Raw genomic sequence first — 24,970 nt, 5'->3', positions numbered from 1 at the left:
TTGCTTGGATGTTCACAAGCCATGTGAATGATCTTTTCAGCTTTCTCCTTACCTTCTTCCTTTCGAAGATATAATGTGGATTTTAGAGGGGCTGTGGGTGGGACCATTAGTACTAAAGGATGGCTTCAACCTGAAATCTGTTTAACCCTGCTCTTAACCTTCATCTTGTCATCTCATCTCCCTGCCTCCAAATAACCAAATCTAAAAAAAAAAACATTTATTGTTTTGCCCTTCTGTTTGTACAAAAGTATTCTGCTCTTCTTATCTGTTGAATAAGCATATTACCTGAACACTTGTTTAAAATTATTAACATTTCTACCATTTCAAATAAACAATGTCACAGTAAACATAAGGTCACTTTATCATGTAGAATATATGATAATGAATACTTGGAATGATAATTCCTGAGCAGAATAATTCAAAATAAAAAATACCAGTATTGCATAAAGGCAGATTGTTTGGAGTGGCAATGGATGTTAGATTTCCTATTACATAAAAAATTCTGAGACTTCAGGACAGCTCGACAAGAGATGACTATACAACAGAATCTGTCTCAACTATCTTATTATTTCCCCAAATACCATTACTTATCTCTGTGTGAACCTAGGAATGATAATCACCCCTTAAGTAAATGTGGTTTATATGCCCCTTAGGTATATAAAAATACCTACCAGGGAAAGGAAAGCTGGACTTAAATGCTTTAGGGATCACATGATCTACAAGGGAAAAAGAAGTGTACTCAGAGCTGAGTCCATGGCCCACTGGATAAAGAGCTTGCATGCCAGCAAGAGGTCCCCTCTAAGATCTCCAGCACCCATGTGATAAAGTGAGTGTGGTGGAATGCATCTGTAAGTGCAGATCTGGAGAAGCAGAGGCAGGGGGATGTCAGGGGCTCCAGGGCCAGATAGGCTAGATGGAATATCAAGCACCTTGAGAGACCTCAAAGAATATGGGAAAGAAATTGAAGAAGATATCTGATGTTGACCTCTGGTTTCCATATACATCTATTCTGATGAGGTCACTTTCACACAGATGTGTACATACATCTACATAACACCTATCTAATATAACACACACACACACACACACACACACACACACACACACACACACACATCCCATACAGATACATTGATTATTGCCAAAAACTATGGAAATCAGGCCAATGAAAACTTGAGGGAGGACTGGACAGATTGCTCAGTGGTTAAGAACACTTGTCATTCCTGCCTAAGACCAGAGTCTAGTTCCAAGTATTCATGATGGGCCTCTCCTAGGTACCTGTAACTCCAGAATCAGGGCATCTGACACCCTCTCATGATCTCTGAAGATACTTCATTCACATACACATGCCCCCACACAAATAAACACACACACACACACACACACACACAGATTCTAACATAATAAAATGAATCTTTAAAGTAGTTTGGAAGCAATACTTGCTGAGAATAATACTACAGTACACAGACTTGGTTAGTATCTTTAAAAAGTCATTCAGCAAGCAGGAAAACACATGTGAGTCAACTCCTAATTAGAATATCAATATATGATATGCTATATATACATGTTGCACTGGAACAACTGTAAATAATTTCATGTGGGAAACATCTTTTTGTCAATGCTTGCTCTAACCCTCCTAATACCAGTGATACCAGAGACATCCACTCTGGGATATTGCAGACTCTCTTACTATCACCTCTCAGAGGATACTCCCTGAAATCTCATCCCATGATGTATTTCTTTTAAAATATTTCATTACACATTCTTCCTTTTGTGAATATTTTTATTTGCTTTTTGACAATTTCAAACATGTGTATAACACATTTTGATGATGTCATCAAATCCTTCTTCTTCCTCCAAAGAGTACACCTCCTATATCCATGTCATCTTTGTAGACGACCCACTGAGTCCACTTAGAGTTATCTACAGGTATGTAAGTGTGAAGGTATTTATTGGATTTGGGGCAACTGATCAGTGGCTACTCCACTGAAGAAAAATGGGTCAGCACTCTGGCACTTGATGGCTGCTAGGGGACAGAGTCACTTTTCTTTAGAAGTACACCAATAAGTTCTCCATGCCATGTGGATGACCCAAATGGCATGCACAAAGAAGGGGTGCTAATAGGATTTATTGGGTTAAGAAAAAATAAATTAATTCTAAGAATTATAAATTTTTATAAATTATAAAACATGAAGTTGGGAGGATGATGGTATGGGGGTTCTTTGAGAGGAGCTGAAGGAAGGGGAGTGAAGGGTGGATATGATCAAATACATTGTGTGAATATATGAAAATTTCAAAGAATAAATAGAAAGAAAATTGGAGCCCTCTTATCTTAAGCAGCTAGTAATTGCCAACAGTTCATCAGTGAAGTGTGGGTAGAGCCTTGTGTGTCCCATCCCTACCCAGTAGAATATTGATGGTGCTTTCAATATTCTGTAGTTCCTTTGAAGACAGCTACTTCAAGTTGCTCAGTGAAATGTCTGTGTCTCTAGGATATAGTTCTATAAATCACAACATTTCTTCAAACACTCTTCTTCTAATACTGATTATCTGACTAAGTGAATTGCATTGGAAATGCTATGCAACATATTTGATACCTAATTAAATGGTTAGGGAACTAGATTGTATTTATTTTCAGCCTGGTCCATTAGAGAATGTGATGACCAAATGAGTTTTGATTGATTGGGTTCTGTGATGCAACAAAAATACTTTGAAACCTGAATGACTTGAAGTGCAATAATAGTCATATGATACTTATGCACACAGACAGACTTACATAATCATAAAAATGTCCACTGAGAGTTTATGAAATGGAAGTGTCTGTTAGAGGTGGCTTATGATTCCCTTTTCATTATTTAAATTTTGGTTGGGCTCTTATTCCCAGACCACACATTAATGAGAGGATTGAGTGTGAGGCAGGCATTCTTCAAAAGTCATTCTTCTTTTCCACATTGTTTTTGTTGTTGTTTGTTTGTTTTGTTTTGTTTTTCGAGACAGGGTTTCTCTGTGTAGCTTTGCACCTTTCCTGGATCTCGCTCTGTAGACCAGGCTGGCCTCCAACTCACAAAGATCTTCCTACCTCTGCCTCCTGAGTGCTGGGATTAAAGACATGTGCCACCACCACCTGGCTCCACATTGTTTTATTTAATCAAGGAGAGAAGCATGTAAAGGTCCAGCAGTCTCCTTCATTCTCAGAAGAAATAAAGTTATAAAGTAACTGTGCTTGCCTGAGCTTCATTTGTGGCACTGTGATAAAATCCAAGATAAAATACGAAATCAAGAAAAGCGTTTATTTTGCCCTATAATTATAGGTTAGATTCCGTCACTGTGGGGAAGTTAAGGTGACAGGAATTTGAAGCAGGCAGTCATATCACACCACAGATAAGAGCAGAGAGAAGGAATGCCTGGATGCCTAGTACTCAGCTGCCTTTCTCTGCTCTTAGATAGATCAGAGCCTAAGACCAGGGGTTGGTACCTCTCACTTTCAGGTGAGTTTTCCCACATCAGTAAAGGTCATCAAGACAATCACCATAGATATTTCCATAGGCCAACCTGATGTGGGCAATCTTTCATACTCTCTTCCCAGGTGATTGTAGCTTGTGTCAAATTGAAAATTACAGCTGGGTCCATACATAATCTTGAACTTAGGATTTCCAGCAAATACCCACACCAAAAAGTTAGGAAATATTTTTGATTGGTGGTGCAAAAGTTCCTAATTACAGTCACAACAGCTGATGTCTATATTTAGCATGATACATGCTAAATATATGAAATATGCCTTTGTATGATAAGGCTTAAAATATTTTGCTATACTTACTAATTCAATATTTTGAAATTTAGAAATGACTTCATTTTTTTCCCCTCACTTTGGGAAATATTTATCTTAAAAATTTTGTTTTCAGTGAAATATGCATAAGATAATGTAGCATTAATATTTAACAACACAATTTCTTTTAATGTGTTTTATATAATTTAATTTTTAAAAATGTGTCATTTTCTCATCCTTTGAAATAAATAAATAGATATAAAACCAGTTAATTCTCAGCAAGGAATTTTTATGGTATGTTCTTAACTCAGTAGATAAAATGACGTGTATAAATATTTATGTTGTATATTTTATTAGTGTAGTGTTGTATGTTTAAGTGAATAAAATAGTAAATAATGAGACAGTAAAATGCCAAGTATGCTGGTCACACCTGTCACCTCAGCACTCAGGAGGGAAGATCATGAGGTGTAAGTCTTTCTGAATACACAGGGAGTTCAAGGCAACCCTGGGGTACATACCAAGACCCTATTACAAAAGTACCCAAAGTAGGGGTGTAGGGAGATGGTAAGGCAGCCAATACACTGCTTGATGTCCAGGTGCAAAGACTCTGTTTGGGATCCTCAGCACATATATGAGATCCAGGAACAGAAACATTGGCAAAGAGAGGCCTTGGACTTGGTCCCCAGCTAATCTAGTGATGGGGTTCCGGTTTCAGAGTCAGTGAGATGTTCTGCCTTCAAAACCTGAGGTGGAAAGCAATACAGGGAGATGCTGGACCTTGACATCTTGCACACATAAAAACATAAACACACACACACACACACACACACACACACACACACACACACACCAAAAAAGGCAAAGGATAGAAAATTTACAATCTGTCCCAAATCATAGCATTTTCCCTATTCAACCAAAATTGTATTTTCTGACCAAATCATATAGAATTCTCATATATTTTAACATTGGCTAGAAGAAAAGTAATGTGTCCTCTATGTAGCTTGTGTATAGAGGTCGCTTGACTTTGCTATTGTGTTGTGTTTGCTTTGCAAGCTCTTGCTCTGAACCCTAGGCTGTCCTGGATTCTTGATTGTCCTGCGTTGGTCCGCCAGCACTCTGATTACTGACCTGTTTTCAAATAAGCTTTCAGAATCATTTCCAAAGGGTTTTAAGACTCTATGCTCAGAAGAATAATTTTTGACTGAACTATGACATGTTTATACATGAGTAGAAGAAACATGAACAACTTTTTTACAACTTTGTCTTTAGTGTACATTTCAAAGTTTTAATCAAACTTACTAGACAAAGCTGCAATAAAAACATTGAATGACAACTTCCCTATAAAAGTGTTTTCAATAAGTGTTGCCTAATGGTCAAGAATCTAATGCCTATATTTGCCTAGTTCTCTTCATACATGCCCTATGCCATCATAACTTGACCAGGAGTTACGTATCAGGAGACCTGCACATGTGAGTTGTGAAAAATTGGTCTTCTACCAAAAATGCATTTTTAAAAGAAAAATGCATGACAATTTTTATCATTGCTGCCAAAATAGTTGCTTTAAAAAGTACCATTGAGTTATATTCCAGAAAGCGAGACTGCTCTTTTGCTTTATTTGAGTCTTGTATGTGCCCATGGTTGCTTTGTTTCTGTTTTGTCTTTTGGTGTTAAGACAGCCAACCATTTAGACTTATCTGTCCCCGTTGGCGTCAGCAGAAGGGCGCCACCTGGTGGAATGAGAACAAATTAAAAACCTTGCCTTGCTGACTCTTATTAAAGAGATGAACTCTATTCACAGACCTTGAAACCAGAGACCAGTTATAGAAAGTTTTTTTTTTAAAAAAAAAAAAAACTTCTTAATGTATTTATGATGATTTATATGATTTATTTTATAGTACATAGATTATTGGAGGGCATATCTAGTTAACTTTAACATTTTAAGAGGTACCATTTGCATATGTGGCTGATGCTTTAAAGAGATCTACATCCGCTAAACTTTCTTTGCACATATGTACAAAGCAAAGTTTGTGATCATCTTGCCTACTTTTCATAAGAATATGTTGTTGTGATTGTGTAGTTAAGAGATGGGACTTTGGATTTAAATGAGCCAAATTCTGTCACATCACCATTTCTGTAGACAAACAGTGTTAAGTGGCTTAACTTTTTAAAGGGAGCATTATATCTCACCCATAAGTTGGAAATAGCAAAAGAATGGACCTCAAAATGCTGCTTTGAGAGTCTAAAAGAAAACTGCATGTGAGAAACATCTCCTGATCAACCCAAGAACATCAGCGGACACACAGAAACTCTGCTTCAGAAGTGGTTGTTTGCAGATAAAAATGAACTATAATTGGCCACTCAAGATCTTTAGATGCATCAATACAAAGTGAGGAACTGATCACAGTTAGTGGGATTGATTGTATCTTCCCACACTGAAGTATTTCTTTTTGAACATTTTGTAAATGTAGAGTATTATGAAAATAAAAACAGCTACTGTAAATCTTTTTTAAAAAATAAATGAATCAATGGCTATATTTTAAAAAGGGATGACTAAAATGATAAATATATTAACAATGATTCCAAGTATTAAAAATGTGTACAGCTCCTGCTGCTTTCTTGCTTTCTTGCAAGAAGCTGTCTCTGGTCAGGGCTTCTGTGACAAGGGACAGCAAGTTACTAGAGACAGCAGAGAGGCCACCCCTTTACAGGCTATGACAGCAACCAGATCCCATGGCACCAACCACTACCGTTCCCAGGGAAGACTGTTCTCGCCAGTGTTAAGTGCACATAGGTGTCAGATGCCACAGGACAAGGCATCTTTGAGGCTCGTGAAAATTTCTATCACAGAAAGTGAAAGACCTTTTGGATAACATTCAAAAATCTAAATCATTCAGAATCAATACACAGTGAGTGAGTGGCTGGAATGTGCCTCCTGTTTAACCACTGAGTAGAATTTCATAAAGGTCCATTTTAAGTTAAATTTATGAATTTTTATTTTGAAGTATCATAGCAGCCAGCACAATTAGCCTAGCATATCTAGTATTGTAGGGAAGTTGTCTGGTCATTGAAATTCAAGGCATAGTGGCTGAAGCTATTCAATTCTTTGTGGGCTTCAGACTCAAACTTTAGTATTCACAGCTATCACCCACATTATATGGCCATTATTTCATATATTAATCTTTGGAAAAAAGAATGCTAGCTATAGGGATTCCCCAGGAGTTCATGAAAACATCCCGTGAGGCTACTGCAATAGTTATATCAATCTGACTTTGCATTTACAAAATCAGCCTCTTCTAATACATGTATAGAATGAATGTCAGTGACACTTAGGAACCATCTGCAGCCACAGAATGTCTTAAAAGCACCCAATTAGAACTAGAGTTTTGCAGATGACCACTCTCTGAATATCTGAACTAGTCACTAAAATATACATACTAAGAAATAAATGGACTCAAGTTTGAAGCTCTCTTACCATGTGAATTTTAAGTGTCAGATTAAGCTGACAAAGGGATTTACCATGCATACATACAATGTGCTTCTGTATCTGCCTTGCCTCTTGAAACCCACCCCCACCCTTACAGAAGCAGTCTGCAGCACCTCGAGTTACCAGCTGGTGTCACAGGTTAGTGAGCAAAAATTTCATGTGGGGACTCTCTCCTGACTAATCATTCTTATCGGTAGCATCATTCCAAGAGCAGTCTGAGGCTTCTTGATGAAATATAAGGACTTCAGCCTGAAAGGGGAATGTCACATCCATGCTTCTCTCCTGAAATGTTTTTAAACAAGTATAATAACCAGTCTCTACATAGTGATGTGCGCTGATGGGGGAGGGGGACAGAGGAGAGGTATAAGAGGGAGGAACGTTATGGAATAATGCTCTAATCTTGCATTCTTATCTAAAGGCAAAGATTCTGGACTGTTGAAGGCAAAAACGATTCATAAAATATGCAACAGTATCTCGGTAAATAGAGAGAGAAAGAGCTGTAAACCACTGAAAAATCTCCACCACCTGTGTGAAAACACATATGCGGATAATGAGAAGGGGAGAGAAAGGGAGGAAAGAGACCACAAGCCAGGAGCGATGACCAAGACTAGAATATTAATAACAGGATCCCTGGCATCCCTTCCTGTGCCTCAGCACCTCTTGGGCAATTTGGATAGCTCCTCCAAGGTGGAGTCAGTGTTTAGAATATCAAGAGCTTAATAGCTGTGGTCTAGTTGCCTTGCTGTCTCCGGTCACTCCAATTCTAACCATGATCTGAGAGTGTCTCTGCTGGAATACCTCTAGCAGCCTTCGACCAACAGTGCACTCTTGGGGCAGAGAGCTCTTGTCGCTCCACCTCCTCCATTTCTGTGCGGGGGTCCTCTAGCTCTATAGCATTGCGCTGACCAAGTAAGGCTCTCTTAGTTCTGTTGTAATTGATGTAAACGTGACCGCGTCTCCAGCAGCCTCTTCACAGCCTCTCTCCTTCTCCATGGGGCATCGCCACGCTCCTGACCCCTCCAACTTTAGGAAAAAGCGTGACCCAACTCTCAAATCTTCCCAAAACCAGACACAGAGGACACAGACATTTCTCCATAACATTCGGTTACAGACTCTCTAAAGATCCAAACAACAACAACCACCAAAAAGGGGTGGCAGGTACCGAAGGACGCAAAAGGGACAATAATAACCAATCAGCCAATACAGGGACCCTTCATTCTGCAGACGTGACACATCTAGACCCAACAAACCACCAAAGCCAGTGTCTTCCTTGCCTGCCTCACTCAATGATAAATGCCTTTCTACTCCCCCATGCTCAGTTTCACTCCGCAGGCTAGAGAAGCCGAGTCTGTCCTCTTCTCCCACCTAGCTTTTCCATCTTGGTCTCCTCAAAAGAAAATAGAAGGGAAACTGGTGGCTTAAAGGTCGTTTGCCTACTTTAGTATCACTGGCCAGCCCAGCGCGCGTCCTAGCCACAGTGAGACAGGGCTGGACCTATGCAAGAGACAGTCTCCAGGAAGGATCGTCCTAGACCCATTCTAAATGCATTCGTGGGAAGTCAAGATTCCTCACAGCTGAGACCAGATCACCTCTCCCTCCCAGGGCGGCCTCCAGGTTGGGGCTCCCGGGAGGCATCTCTGGCATTTACCTCTCTGACCCCTTCCCCGCGGCTCTCCACCTTGCGCATCCCGTCTCCCGGCCCCAGAGCGCACTAGGATGCTCTAAGTTCCTGCTGGGTCCATGAGGCAAGCAGAGCCTGAGAGTGGGGCTGGGGGGAGGAAGAGGAGAGGCAAGAGGCAAGCGTGGGAGCCGATCCTAAGGGCCAAGGAGGGATGGCTAAGTGGAGCCACCCCTCCCGGGAGGGATAGTCTCTAGAGGCCAACTCTCACCTGGTCGGTCGGCTGTGCCTGGCTTGCCCTGGCCCCTGGGGTGGGTTGCTGCTCCTGCTTCATGGCTGTCATCCCCTGGCCGCCCGCGACGGAGCTCACACTTCCTCGCGGGCACTTCACACTCGGGGACCGTCACTTGGCAAGCGATCGCATGTCACAGACGCCCCGTCGCTCTCGGAATTGGCGGAAGAGAAGAGCGGCGGCAGCGACGGGGTGGGGGAAGGGGAGCGCCAGGGAGGGGACGGAGAGCGGCAACGGAGGCAAGCAGACTCCCCTCTTTTGCAGGATCCCTCTTTTCGGCTACCGCAGATCCTCGGACTCCTCACTGTCCCCGCCACCCCACCACCACCCGAAAATGCAGACACCAGACACGACCAAGTGGCAAGTTAGTGGAGCGGCGGGCGGCTGGCTGCCAGCACCTGATCGCGCCGGAGCGGTGGCTTGCAACGCCGGAGGAGCCAGGCTTTCATTCTACCGCAGTCCGCCACCCGCGCACCCGCACCGCCGCCGGCCCTCGGGGGCTCCCCGCGCGGTGCTCAGCGCGCCAGGTGCAGAAGCAGCAGCAGCAGTAGTAGCAGCAGCAGCAGCAGCCAGGCTCTGCACTCTAGCATCTCCCGAGCAACCTTAAAGCGCGCGGAAGAGACAGCCCCGCACGCGCTCCCCACTCGTGTAGCCCAGGCTGCCGGGCTCTGCGGGCTCCCCCGGTCCTCCGCCCCCCCCCACCTCCACCCCCGGCGGGCTCCCGATAAAACCCGGAGAAGCGGAGTGTGAGCCTGTGCAAAAACCCTCGGTGGCTCCAGAGCGGCCACTAGGCATGCTCCAGCACTTTGAGAAAGCTAGGGTAGCGGGAGATCCCCGCCTGGAGCCCCACTGGGCGTGTGCAACACCTGTCTGCACCCAGAGACGTTTGTCCCACATGGTGACCCGCGGCTGTGCGCCTGCTGACTTAAGGCAATTGAAAGGTTTTAACCTCCAGCTTGGATTCCCCAGATGGCTGCCTGGGTAACGCAATGGAATCCCTAAAGGTTTGTGAAAAATGACATTAACCACACATGATTTTTCTTTCCACATCCTTTTTCCTGGATTCATTAAAAAAAAAAAAAAAAATCCCTTCACATTTTAAGTCCTTCCTAGCCATGCCAGCCATTCTCATTCCAGATACGTTTCCCCGAGCCTGCCTTGGGCCAAACACAACATAAGGGGTGCGGGGGGGGGGGGCAACAAGGGGGAGATTAAGGCGCCAATCCTTTCCGTTCACCTTCCACCTGTGTGCAGGAGCTCAAGCTACAGCGTGGAGACTGGGACCGGCAGCCCCTTTCCGAATCAGAAAGTCAGCCTAGTTTGGAAGTGGAGCACTTCGGGCTATAATTACCAAAGGTCACTAATCACCCACGTGCACCTCCAGGTGGCTCTGTCCGAGGTGCTCAGAGGAATATACTTTTGGTAAATGGAACACAGGCAGTGTCCTAGTCCCTGATTTCTGGGTCCACTGAGGATTGCTTGTCAGTGAAAAGCTAGAGAGAGGCACATATTCAGGCGCTGGTTCTCTCCTTCCACCAAAAGAGTTCTGAGGATTGAACTCTGGTAGCCACGGTTTGCAGCAAGCATCCTTACTTGCTGAGTCCTATGGTCAGCTAGTGTGTTGATAAATTCAGTACCGGCAGGGGTACATTTGGGGGAATGGAGTGGTAAGCCAGCCGGTCCAGCAGAAGAGATCAGAGACCGTGAGGGTGGTGTTGGGCAGCTGTGGGTGGGCGTGTTTAACTAAGGGCTGTCTGCCTTCCTGTCCTACTTATTCAGGACATCAAGTCTCCACTCCTCAGCTGTCTGTCTTGTTAATTGTATTCCTACAAAAGTTATGTGTACCCCAAGCAGTCATAATAACAAATCTAGGTGAAGAGAAACCTTTACATTTCCAACATCAGTGATCTGGGGCTTCTTGTGAATGTTCTATATTTGTTCTGTTTCTGTAGAAATAAGTTTTTGATGGGGATAATTTTACTTGTTGTAAAAATATAAAGCACATATAAAAATGAAATACAAGTAAAATAGCTAGCCCATAAATCTGGCAACCCAGATATTTTCCCCTCCTATATCATTTGAGTGGTTGGGGAGAGAGCATGCATTATTCAGAAAATGGTTCTTCTGTCTTTATGTTTCATTCTTCTCTTCATTATTGGAGTGTATGAGTTGTCTCAAGCACTTCCATTTTGGACAATTTGCTCAATGTGAGGGAACTTACTTTATGACAGATTTCCTTCACATGAGACAAGCACACGGCAGGGATAGCAGCTCCCATTTAGAATAACTTACTGATATTGTGGCTGGACTTGCATTCATTCTTAGTGTTCAGTATAAAATTCACTTTACTTCCAAATCAAGACATAAATTGTTGCATGCTTCACTAACTGTGGGGCCTGGGAGAAAAATCTGATTTTTAAGAACAGTTTCTTTGTGTCTCTGTCTTTTGTGGTGGATACCTATAGTTTAAACTTTGGAAACAGAATCACATGTAAATTGATTTTCTCAAGTAAAATATTTCTCTCTCTCTCTCTCTCTCTCTCTCTCTCTCTCTCTCTCTCTCTCTCATTTTGAGTGAATGAGACACTTGAATTCCAATGTTAGCTTTTCTAGTTACAACTTAATTTCATGTTGAAAGGAAAGATACAGTGTTCAAGAAAAAGAAAAGAAGACTTTTCCATCTAAGAAACCTTGGCCATTCCAGTTAGTATGGTCTCTGATTATGGTGTCAGTAAAGACAAAGCCCAAAGCCAGAAACACTAATTCACAACCAAATATCCACACACACACACATCTAGGACAAGTATCCTTGTGCTTGTACCCAGCCAGGCTTAGGCAGGCAGATGATTGCTCCTGCTGCATCATCCAGGAGCTAAGAGCAAGGGGAAGCCAGTGGGAACTGGCTTCTGCTTCCTTACCAAGTCATACTAAAATTTTCACTCTGGAGCACTATTACGATTCCCCTCAAACCCCAAAACTTCACGGCATTGTAAGTTGACTTTTGTAAACCAGAAGAATATCTTCTGGGGGATGTTTTTTATTTGCCTATGTTTAAAACTTAGTGAGGAAAATAAAATTAGATTGTGTGTATAGACATATGTTTATATCTAGCAATTAATTAAATAGTAACTAAAGAAGAAGAGGTCATGCGTTCTGGAGGGGGACATGAGAGGAACTGGAGTGAGGAAAGGGGGTGGTGGTGATGTGCATTCAGTACTCATGTATGAAGTTCTCAAACTAATAAAAACTAAATTAAAAAAGATGAGTTAGCTCACAAAAGAGCCCTACCTAAACATTTCCCAGTAGCTTCTTATTACACTTAGTTGTATGGCAATTACATTGTTTTATTAGTATCTTTAGGATATATAAAAATAAAATTACAATTTAATTGACCAAGCAGTACTTAAAATAAAAAGCTTTATAGTGAGGTGAGGGAAATGATTCCTCTGTGAGCATTTGCTGCAAAAGCTCAAGGACCTGAGTTCAGATCCCGTGTCTGCAACAAAAAGTCCCATGTGGGACTCCATGCCTGGAATCCCAGTGCTGGGGAAGTGGAAGGAGAGTCCCTGGGGCTTCCTGGCAACTAGCCTTGCTGAATCAGCAAGCTACAAGTCAGGGAGAAATAGCATCTCAAATAATAAGGCAGAGAACAACAGAAAAAGACACCAGCTGTGGACCTCTGACCTCTTCGCATATGTGCATGGATAGTCCTGGACACCACGCAGACAGGAACCCACGTGTACACACATACCACATGTGTGTACACAACGTAAGTAAAGTAAGGTAAAATATAATGAAAGAGTTTTTGGAATACCTCTGAGTACTGTTTCTTATTTTGTTTCTTGGAGGAGATAAATCATGGACACTGTAACACTTATGAATAGGTAATGAGGGTTATTTACGGTTACAATGATGTGGGGTCATTCTTTCACAACTTAGAAACACTGGATGAGGCCACCAGTAAAATACCCTGTTACATTGTGGGAGATAGCTGACCCTTTCATTCAGAAAAAATTTACCAAATTCTGTCCCTCTATTGCACCATGAAAACTGAATGACCCCCAATTCCAGTTTCAAATGCCCACAAAGAAAAAATTAGCAAAGCTGCCTTTTCCATATACTTACTGGGTTTCCTGGAAACACCCCAAAACCTTCCCAGGTACAGAAATGCAGGCATCTTTATTTTGTATCTATAGCTGCCACCCAGTGCCTCAGGGGTGAGATTTATATACTACATCTCCTTTTCCCTTAGAATATGAAGTTGAATCATTGAGGACAGGTCATGAAAGTAGATAATGAATGAATTGGCTCAACATATCATTAAAATATTTCAGCATCAGTGGCAAAGATAGATTGTTCCAGAAATAGGCAACTCTTATCTGTTCTAATCTTCCATTTCACAGTATAAGCCCAGGGACAAGGAAGCAAAATTTACTCTCTACCAGCAACCAAGTAATAAATAAGGGCCAGTTAAACTCTGATAAGTCAGAGAAAGACAAAAACGCCATGAGATTTTTCCAGAGCAGAGGAGAGACACACTCTTCAAATTCAGATAAACTAGATAAAACAAATGTGACCCTGAAAGCAGCTACTTGCATAGCTGCTTGTTCTCTCTCCTCTCTTTTTGCTGAAGTAAATCTGCTTTGTCACAACCTACCTTTCAGAGGGCTTTCCCCAGCAGGAGCTGGTCCCCCATTGAGTGTCTGTAACCGGCAGAGCGTGGGAAGACAGGGCTCCAGAGCTAAACTAAGGAGACCGGGCTTGAAATGGGTCCAATTAGCTCATTGCACATGAAAACACAACTTCAGTTCATACCGTTTGCAATCATTTGGTTTCGATTTATAAATTACCTCTCCTCACCTCCATCAGCTTCTCAAATTCCCCCACAGTGAAAGAGAGCTTCTCATGTCCTTGGGCAAAAAAACAGTAGAGTGAGCAACATTCAGAAAGGAGCTGGATATTTCAGAAGCTGTAGCCAGCAAACTATAACAGATGTTTGTTTTAAAAGGAAAAAAAATAGATGAGGCAAGAAGAAAGAGGCATTGCTTATTTAAGTGACATCCGTGCTGGCAAGCTCAGCCTGTTCAGGGCTTCTTTTGCTGGTAACTAAACTTTCTGTCACTCTCTGTCTGCAACAGGAAGACTCTCCTGTTATAAAAATTCATAGCCCAATTATGATCTCTGGTGGAAGGAGACAGAGTTGCAATATCCTCAGAGTCATTTCTGTTGCTCACCAGAGACCCGGGGATATTGACAAACAGCTCATTCATACTGAGTTGCAGTCTGAGAGAGACTCTCTGCTTGTTATATTTACACACCTCACGTCTTCCTCTCACCTCACAGTCTTTGGTGACATATATAAGGCCATTGAGGCAATAAAACAATGCAGGTGATTTTTCCTGGGGATGATTTTTCTATGTAGAGCTTAACTGTGATATCGAGATGACTTGCAAATGTAAGATATCATTTCAGCCTTATTGTTTTATCCACTACAAGCTCAGCAAGACCTTGGGATCATCTTACTACCGTGTGCGTTTGTGTGTGTGTGTGCGTTTGTGTGTGTGTGTGTGTGTGTGTGTGTATGTGTGTGTGTGTGTTCGTTCTTGGGTGTAAGCATGTTCATAAATATGTGGTTGGAGATGTTGGTGCAGGTAGGTTCAAGTACAATTGTGTGTGCACGCATGTGGAGGTACAACATTGATATTGAATGTCTTCCATAATTCCTCTTCTCTTTTTCTTATTAACATTTCTACATTCCAACTTTTGGTGACCCTGGCTAGGTAGCTTGTCTGGGGGATCTCCTGTCTTTATCTACTGAGTTCTAGGATTATAAGCAGGCTGCTACATCATGACTAGTAAGTTTGTGTTGGGGATACAAGCGCTGGTCCTCAAGGGTTTTACCTGCTGAGACACCTTCACAGCCATACTTTACTTTCTAAAAAACAGATATATACATTCACATCTATGCACTTGTATGAGCTTGTGTGTGTGTGTGTGTGTGTGTGTGTGTGTGTGTGCTCGTGCACCAGTGATGGGTATGGGTGTGGGTTGTATAAAGGAGCTCACTTACCACAACATTTGTATGGTCAGAGGACAGGTTGAGAGACTGGTTCTCCTCTTCTACCACATGTAGCTTGGGATGAAACTTAGGTCATTAGGCTTATTTGCAAGTGCCTTCATCCACAAAGCCACCTCACTGGCACAATTAAAAGAATATCATTCAATAAATTGGCTATTGGCACAGGAAACACAAGACCTTTCATTCCTTTATGCTAATATTAGCAGTAGCTTTTATTTTTCGTCTTCATGTGTGTTTGGAGACAAGATTTCTGTCTACAAATGACAGAAAGGCTGTTAGACATGAGAGAGTGCTAAGTGACATTAGGAAAACATTTGTCCTTTTCAGACGACGAGTCTCTCTTTGACGGATTGATTTTTCTTCTGAACCTGGTATTCCTCATTTCCTTGAACAAGACTATATTTTCCAATAATGCAAATATACCTTCTATTTGTCTTTGGGAACCAACTACATATGTGCTTTCTCTTACAGTCAGACGTTACGGTAGGTTACGTGCCTTCTTCCTTTACGCAATTCACAGGACAACGTGGAACGTATTTTCTTATTCAGGATGGTTGGTATTAACTGTCAACTTGACAGGACCTGGAATCACCTTAGAGGTGGCTCTCTAGCTATCCCTGTGGGGGTATCCTGATTATGTTACTCAAGGTGGGAAGGCCCACATTAATGGTGGGTGGCACCTTTCCCTGACTTGGGATCCTGGACAGAATAAAAAGGAGGAAGTAAGCTGAGCAGCTGTGCTTCTCTTTCTCTTTTTCCTTCCTTGAGTTCGGTGTCAACAATTGCTTCGAGCCCTTGTCAACATGGACTTCCCTGCCATGGTGAGCAGAACCTGGAACATTTTGCTAAGAGAGACCCTTTCTCGCTTATGTTGCTTTTGTCAGAGCATTTTACTGCAGCAACACCAGGAAATGGAACTAAGAGACCACTTAGGGAAATCTACAGGTTGAGAGAACTCTATGCATGATCTTGATTACACATTGGCAGTTGGATAGGACTTTTATTTTTCTGGTTCACTTACTATGCTCAGTTTATTACTAAAGATTTACAACTGGACTCACACAATCAAATGAATTTTCCTCCAGAAGCCAAGAAGCAGCCTCATATTAGCATGTGAAGGCTCCTAAGAATCTGTTGTGTGTAGATTAGAGATGCCCTGATACTCCCCACTAGCTGAGTTTCTAAAGGCTGGTGATTATTTCTCTATAGTCTCCAATAGAAGCTGGAGGCTAAGGTTTTGGAGCAAGTTCTTTACCAAAGTTATTTGGGTAGACTGGGCAAATTGTAGCATCAGAACATCCTGAGACACGGGCTGTATTGCAATCAAGCTCATTAAATGCATGTCTCATTGCTGTCATGCTTAATTTTATCTAAACTATGAATGTCCATTTTTTCTTGCTGGTGATATAGATCCCTTCTTACAGTCATCTCTCTCTCTCTCTCTCTCTCTCTCTCTCTCTCTCTCTCTCTCTCTCTCTCTCTCTACCTGTCTATTATTACTCATCTCTCTACCTACCTATCTGTGTATCTTTCTTCCTGTCCTCTATTTATCCATCACTTACTATGTATCTCAAATATTTATCCATCATCTATTGCTCTTTCTAAAAGTATCTGTCATCTACTGCTGTATATCTATCTGTCCATCTATCCATCTACCTATCTATAATTTATTATCTACCCATATCTATGTATCTATTATTTATTTGTCATTATCAATCATTTATCTACCTATCGTGGTTCATGCTTAATTATTTATCACCTACCCTTCTGTATCAATTTGGAATAATAGGTAAATATTTTACAATACTCATTTTCTGTCCAAATTTGTAAATCAATATGTATCTATTAGTGTTACATGCCCTTATCCCAGTAGAAAAGAGGAGAAAAAGACAAGTTAGGATGGAGAGAAGCAAAGTAATGGCAGGGCCCAAAATTATAAATTCAGAAGTTGTTATGGTGTCTTAACTCTCACATTTTTATTAATACTATTATAGAGATATCAAAAATTAATAACTACAATTGGTTAGTTCCAAAACACTGTTCCTGTCATTGGTTATACGGTATGGATCTGTCTAATTTTGTAATTTACAGTCCTGCTTATAACTTTCTCATTCCCTTGCAGGTGATTTGTAGTTGACATTCCCAATTAATTTCAAGCTTAACATTTCTTGTAATATTTTATCATTTGTTAAATTTAACAACTTGACAATAGGCATTAGAGGGGGAGGTAGAGAGAATATTTAACGAATAGTACAGTTCATAAAAATCAACCACTAGAGAAAGACTTTGCAATTATCTCTTTACCGACTTGCAATTGGGATGTTTAATCTTCACTGGTAGGACATGAAGAGCTTCCTGGGTGGATGAGCAGTGATCTTTGGTAGTCCTCTGCCTTCCCCATGGAGAAGAAGACCATGCATTTTACATCTTCTCCAACGATTATAAAATACCTATCCATGAACTCTAAAGTTCACTTGAACTTTTTTTTTTAACTAACTACTCCTATAGGGTACAGCTTACTGTGTAACTCAGACCTTTATTCTAGACTGACTTACTCAGCACCACAATTGTGGTGAATAGAATCTTAACCTTATGCAGTAAATTATAATTCTTAGAAGAAAGCAAATCTCTGAAGGGAACTTGGCTTAAGATTTTGTTGTGGGTACTTTTTTTGTTGCTTGTTTGTCTTTGGCACGTAGTACTGGGTAGGAGCTTAACTGTTTACCTTGTTCAATAGAGAAGGACATGTAAGAAATATCCCTGAGAGAAAAAAAATCTTTTCCCACTATCTCAATACTAAACTCCATCAGGTTCTTTCGTGAAGATTTGTGTTTTGTTTCCGTATTTTTTTTTTGAAAGGAGTCACTGTGAGATTATGTTATAATTACTTTATGTTTTCATCTTGGTACAATGTAGACTCACCATGGAAGATAGTTTCAGGTGGGGACTCTCTATATCAGGTTGTCCCCTGAACATGTCTCTGAGGTCCATTTCTTAACTGGGGCGGGACACAGCCCACTGTGGGCTCCACTGTATTTGAATAGAGGAGGCAGCTGAGCAGCACATGCGTGCATTCATTCTCTGCTCATCACTGTGGATGGGACTTGTTGCTTGAAGCTCCTTCCTTGACTTCCCCACAATGATTAAGTGTAACCTAGAATTGTCAACTGTCTAAGTATTTTATCCCGACAACAAAAATAAAACTAAAGCAGTGATCAAAGGGGGAAAATTGCCATTGCTAGAGTTAGAATATATCATGTTTATGTTTTTAGCAAGTAGGAATTCAATGATGTTGAGATTTGTCTGATATACTCATGATGGTTATGACTAAGAGCCTGTCAGATTGGTTTGATTGCAAATCATTAAGTGAAAGTTAGATAACTTGCTTGGCAGGTAAAGATTGCTGACCTGAGTTTGATCCCCAAAACTCACATGGTGGAAGAATCAATTCCCAAAAGTTGTCCTTTCACCTCTACATACATTCTTTGGTACATGCATACATGTGTACACACACACACACACACACACACACACACACACACACACACACATTTTTTAAAGGTCAGCTAAGTTGGCATATTCTTATGCTTGTGAGCCTGTGCTCAGGTACCATGTGATGTGAAATACTAAACACCACTGTGGCAAACTCTCAGAAACAAATGAATGAGGAGAGTAACAGTGATGACAATATTTACACCTAATTTATTCCTTTCTCCTCTAATACACACATTTTATGAGTGTTTGGAGGAGAAAGATCTACACTGGTATAATAATAAGAAATGTTAAATGTATTGAGTTGTTTTGTGGTCTTTGTGCACTTTCGTTGCCTGCAGATTGTTTATATAGTATCAAAAGTATCAGAAGGCCCACATCATCTTTTATATTTGGCTCAATCATATTATCTTTGTTTTATATCCTCTACATACAGGACCTTACTGTTTAACCCTATCTTGCCTGTAACTTAGTATATAAACTAGGCTGGACTTTATCATAGAGATCTGCCTGCCTCTACTTCCTGAGTGCTGGGATTAAAGGCATGTACCATCACACCTGGCACCTACATACACTTTAAAAAATGTTGTTCATGTATTTATTAGTATGAGAACATTTATCTTAATGGAGAGTAAGAGGAACTAACATTGGATAGCAAACACAAATATAGCAATAAATGGAAATACATAATCTTATAGAAAGAAACTATGGGATCCTCTACTTAATAGTTCAAGCTGGGTGGTGGTGGCACATGCCTTTCATCCCAGGTCACTATCACCATATGGATTTTATATTATTCACTACAGAATATTATACTAGGTATGATAGTATATAAACATCAGTGTTTACATAGAGGACCGCAAAATATTAAAATCAGGCTTAGCTGTGTTTATAAGAAAGGGCTATTTTGGAAAAATGAGTTACAGTGATGTAAGTTTGGGAATAAGCTAGATAGTTAAACATCAAAAGCACACTGTTTTCAACACAAACAGCAAGTTATATTATAAGCCCCTAAATAGCAAAAGCCTTACAACATGGGGTCCTTTGTTCCTATATAGTAGAAGACAAAGGCAATCAGTTGTTCTGAGAGTTTCAAAATATCCAGAGAAGCTCAAATACTCAACAATGAACAGGCAACAAAAAACAAGTGTCATTTTGTGCATTACAATACTTAGACAAAAGGCACACACGGAAATCCATTTTCTGTTCATCTTTCTCAATCCTGTATTACAGGTTAGCAAGAATGTTGTCCCCCCTAAATATGTCAATTTTATGTTCCCTCAAATAAGCAAACTTTTGAGAGGAGGAACTCACACCTCTCCATGGTAGAAAGATGTGGGTTCCTGCGGTGCAGGGCTCTCTCTGTAAATGGCCCACTCTATGAGCAGAAATCCACCTAAGCAGAGTTTTCCCTCTTGGGACTTGGCAGTAACTCAAAGCCCATAGAAATATGCTAATGCTCATCCTACTTCATCTATCATTAATAACCACGGTCTTTGTTTCGGACCCCAAAATCTCATGTCTTTTGCCAATGTCCACAAAAATGGGCAAGGTTGTAAGCAATATGTATCTATACATCTGTGTTAGCATATTATAATATTCAGTTTAATGAATGCCATGGGATTCATATAGGCACACTGACTTGTCTGTCACTTTCCTCACACTAAGTGGTAATTGGTTGTGTGTGTAGGTACATGCATTGTATGTGTGTGTGTGTGTGTGTGTGTGTGTATGTGTGTATGTATGTATGTGTGTATAATTTGGAAGTCAGAGGATAACCTGGGGCATCGTTCATTGGGAGCCATCTACCTTGTTTATTAGAAAGGGCCTAAAGGATTCTCCTGTGCATGCCTCCCCAGTTCTTGGATTACAAGTATGCACAGCCATATCTACCTTTGTTATATTATTCTGGGGGTCTAACACAAGCCTTCATGCCTACAACTGTACTGACTAAGCGATATACATACGTGTGCATGTGTGTGTTTATATATTACATACATATATTTATATTACTATCATATATATTTACTGTGTATTAACTATATATAATAATTATATATTACTATATATACATTTTTATTACCATTATATGAAAACAAGAGAAAAGCCCTTTTCTCTTTTGTAATTAGAAAGAACTTTTAATTATATATAATTCATTTAATAAATTAATGAATTTATATTTATAAATTTATAAATAATTTTATAAATTTATTTTATATAATTTTATATAATTTATAAAATAAATTTATAAATAATTTAATTATATATAATTCAAGGGAAAAATTAATTTTAAAAATAAGTCACATAATACAATCAAAGTCAAATACCATGTCAAGATTGCCCTTAAAAATAAAATAGAATAAAGGGTGATGAGATAGGTCAGTCGGTAAAGGTGATTCCTGAAAAGCCTGATGACCTAGGTTCCGTGTGGTAGAAGAACAGAACTGACTTCTCTAGATCTCCTCTAATCTCCACCCTCATATTGTGATACACACATGCACACACACACACACACACACACACACACACACACATATACACAGAGGCACACTAAATAACAAACTTAATTTTAAATAAACAAAAAAAAAACTCTTAAAAGCAAAATAAAACAGGAGGGGACTGTGGTAGTTTGAACAGGAATGGCTCCTGTAGAGTCATATGTTTGAATTCTTGCCTCATAGGGAGTGGCACTGTTAGGAAGTACGGCCTTGTTGGGGGAAGTGTGTCACTGTGTAGGTGGTCTTGGAGGTCTCATATGCTCAAGCTACACCCAGTGTGGTACAGTTACTTCTGTTGCCTGTAGATCAAGATGTAGAACTCTCAAAGCCTTCCCCAGCCTCATATCTGCCTGTAGACTGCCTGAAGATAATGAACTAAATTCTGGAACCATAAACCAGTCCCAATTAAATATTTTCCTTTATCAGAGGTGCAGCAGCAATGGTGTCTTTCACAGCATTAGAGACCCTAACTAAGACAGGGACTACCCCTCTAGACCAGGATTGGGGAATTCTAGCTCACAAGTCAAATCCAGTCCATTTTCCTGTTTTGCATATGAACTTTCACTGGCATACAGCCAAGTGCACTTACCTACCTATTAACTGACTCCATTTTTGCATTTCAATGCTAGTCTTAAATACTTTTGACAGAATTAATCTCCAGAAGGAAAAAAGGAAGGAAGGAAGGAGGAGGGAGGGAGGGAGGGAGGGAGGGAGGAAGGAAGGAAGGAAGGAAGGAAGGAAGGAAGGAAGGAAGGAAGGAAGGAAGGAAGAAAGGAAGATGTCACCAGAGGACCATGAATTGTAGGGGTCAAAACTGTCCAACACACAGATGTGCAGAGTTCCTTGGTAGAAAAAAGAAACCCTTTCATTTAAGAGAGCAATTCTGAAATTTAAAAAATAATCTCTTTGAAAGGTTTTACTGTATACCTGAAAATGGTAGCATGTAACAATCAGTAGTAAGTAAAATTTAATATTTTGAAGGCAAGAAAAGGAATTCTTTAGTATGTAGGCAAAGTATTTGCTTTTGAAATGAATTAAGATTATATTATTTTTGCTTTGGTATAACACTTTATTCTAGCAAGAAGAAATGAAGTAATATACTTAAGAAATTCAGTTAAAGATAAGGTGGAACAAAGGTTTTCTACAGTAAATCTTAATGTCAAACACACGTATTTTAAAGAGACTCTTATCAGTCATGAAATACTGCCCTAATGAGTATCTTTTAAGGGATCTAAGAATAAAATATAAAACTCAACAGTGACTAGATCATGACAAGTAAAAATCAAACAATGTTGACTTATAATTTTAGTTTGTAACTAAGTATACTTAGTTCAGAAATGTTGAAGATATTATGAATTTGATATATGATTTATCTTAAAATTATATAGGAGAGCTTTAATAGTACCTTATGATTTTAGAAACCCAGGATATATTTTTCACTTAGAACATAATGACTTAGATTAGTTAAATTTCAACTGCTTGGTACTAAATGTGACTAGTAGACATTACAGAGAGTAAAGTAGGTCTCTGAAATGCATATACAAATCCTGTTGAGGGTCCTAGTCAGTTTTACCTGTCAACTTGACCCTGACTAGAAGTACCTGAGAAGGGAGTCTGTAGGGATTATCTTGATTATTAATCTATTCAGGAAATTCCAGCACACTGTGGGCAGCACCGTTCCCTAAGTCCTAGGCTGTATGAGAAAGCTAGTTAAGCATGAATACATGCATGAAAAAGTCAGCCAGCAGCATCCTCCATGATTTCTGCTGTACTTACTGACTATGAGTGAATTCCTTGGTTAGAGGTAATAGTGTATATAATTAGCATGTGAGCGTGACTTTAGATTCCCACTTTAAGTTCTTGTCCTTACTTGCTTCAGTGACAAATAGTGACCTAGAAATGTTAGCTAGTTGAAATACATTATTTCTGCTCCTAAGTTGCTTTTATTCAGAGTTACTGATCACACCAACAGAAAGAAAATTAATTCAGTGAGTGTTAAATATTTGGGTATTGCAGAGTTAAGATAAATTCATGGCTAAATAACAGCACACTATAGTTTGAGATTTAGTGATGTAGCATTAGCATAACAAAACGCCCACAAATGGGAAGAGCAAGAAAAGTTGGTATAAAATGTACCATATTCAATTTTAATAGTGGATGCTGGTTGCATTAGTGTACTTATATTAAATAATGTATTGTGGACTGGGGAGATGGTTCAGTGTGTAAAGTATGCCAGACCTGAGTTTGTATTCCAACACCTAAGTAAAGCAAGACATGGTAGCACACATTTGTAATCCCAGTATTCCTACAGTGAGATTGGAGAAAAACAGAATTCTCAGGATCTTACTGGATAGTTAGCCTTAAATAAGTACAAGCACACAACAGGAGATCTTTTCTCAGAGAAGGTGGAAAGTACTGGATGTGATGGCACTCACTTTTAATCACAGAAGTCAGGAGATAACAGCAGGTGTATCTCTGTGAGTTCTAGGCCATCTGGGGCTAAATAGGAAGACCCCATCTCAAAAAGAATAATAACATAAATAAAATTAAATTAAAATGAAGGAAGATGGAAGTGTAGTAATAGCTCATACAAGGTTGTTATCTGACCTTCAGTTGCATACTGTGGCATACACATCCTGTATGCAGGCACACATACATTCACAGGACTATGCACACACACATATCACGCATATTCACACACAAAGATTAAAGCATAGTAAGTTAAATGTATAATATTAAAAGCTACATGGCTAATTATGTGATATTGTCATTCCCCAATGTCAAAGGTCTTAACAGTCAAGATTATCAGTGAGTCTGGGAAATGGCTCAGTGGTGAAGAGCACGTGCTACTGTAGCAGAGGACCCAAGTTTGGTTTCCAGCACACATGTTGTACTGCTCACAGTCATCTGTAATTCTAGTTCCAGATGATCTGCTTCTCACTTCTGGCCTTTGTGGGCATCAGTACTCATATGTATATATATATACTCGCCTTTGTGGACATCATCACTCATATACATATACCCACATACAGACACACATATGCACATAATTAAAAGAATAAAACAAAATACTTCAAGATAAAAAATTAATATAGAAAAGAAGACTCAAATAGAAGAGTTTCATTTAAAAATCATACAGTCATACTACTGAATTGATTTGGAGATCTCATTATTACCTTGTACTGAATGTAAATAGTGTTAACAGGGACTACACTCTTTACCACACGAAGGATGTATTTGGTGCAGCAGGGATACTTCACAAGCCTTCTCCATAAGATCTGTGGAATTCCTGGAATGGACAACTTTGGCATGATGATTCCTCAATTCTCTTAGAACTGTTCTACAATTTGAGGATGTTGTTATGGAGCTTTCTCTTCCCTCCCTCTTCACAGTGGTCAAGCCAATGAGCTGCCCATATCTGCCATTCACTTGCATTTTCCCCTTTTAGGCAGAATATTAGCAACTTTTCTGTTGCTGTGATAAAATACCATTGTGGTGATATTTTAATTGTGCTGAAATGTGACTTTGTTTGTGTGTTAATAAATAAAGTTTGCCTGGAGATCAGAGGTCACATAACGAGGTTATATATCGAGTCATAAGCAGAGTCAGGTGGTGGTAACACACGCCCTTAATCGGATCACATGGCAGGCAGAGTCTCTGTGTGGTCAAAGACACAGCCAAGCGTGATGACACATGTCTTTAACCCCAGTACCAACCATAGAGACCTGGAGATCTGTATAG

At 40.1% G+C, this 24,970-nt stretch overlaps 1 protein-coding gene across 2 annotated transcripts in view; it reads right to left on the bottom strand.

Moving 5' to 3' along the window:
* Dpp10 (dipeptidyl peptidase like 10) overlaps window positions 1-24,970 on the bottom strand; it is a 1,509,398-nt gene that overhangs the window by 720,992 nt on the left and 763,436 nt on the right. Inside the window, exon 1 of one of the 2 annotated variants that reach the window (XM_028883880.2) lies at window positions 9,140-9,840. The exons of the other annotated variant lie outside the window; for it this stretch is intronic. Coding sequence (XP_028739713.1) covers window positions 9,140-9,211 — 72 coding nt within the window. The 5' untranslated portion in view covers window positions 9,212-9,840. Of the gene's footprint in view, window positions 1-9,139; window positions 9,841-24,970 lie in introns of those variants that run through there. 2 annotated transcript variants of the gene reach the window in all.

This window comes from Peromyscus leucopus, chromosome 15 (assembly GCF_004664715.2).
Source record: "Peromyscus leucopus breed LL Stock chromosome 15, UCI_PerLeu_2.1, whole genome shotgun sequence".
In the NCBI taxonomy this organism is placed as follows: Eukaryota; Metazoa; Chordata; class Mammalia; order Rodentia; family Cricetidae; genus Peromyscus; species Peromyscus leucopus.
Note: the sequence above shows the minus strand (reverse complement) of the source record. Positions and strands in the feature narration are given on the sequence as shown.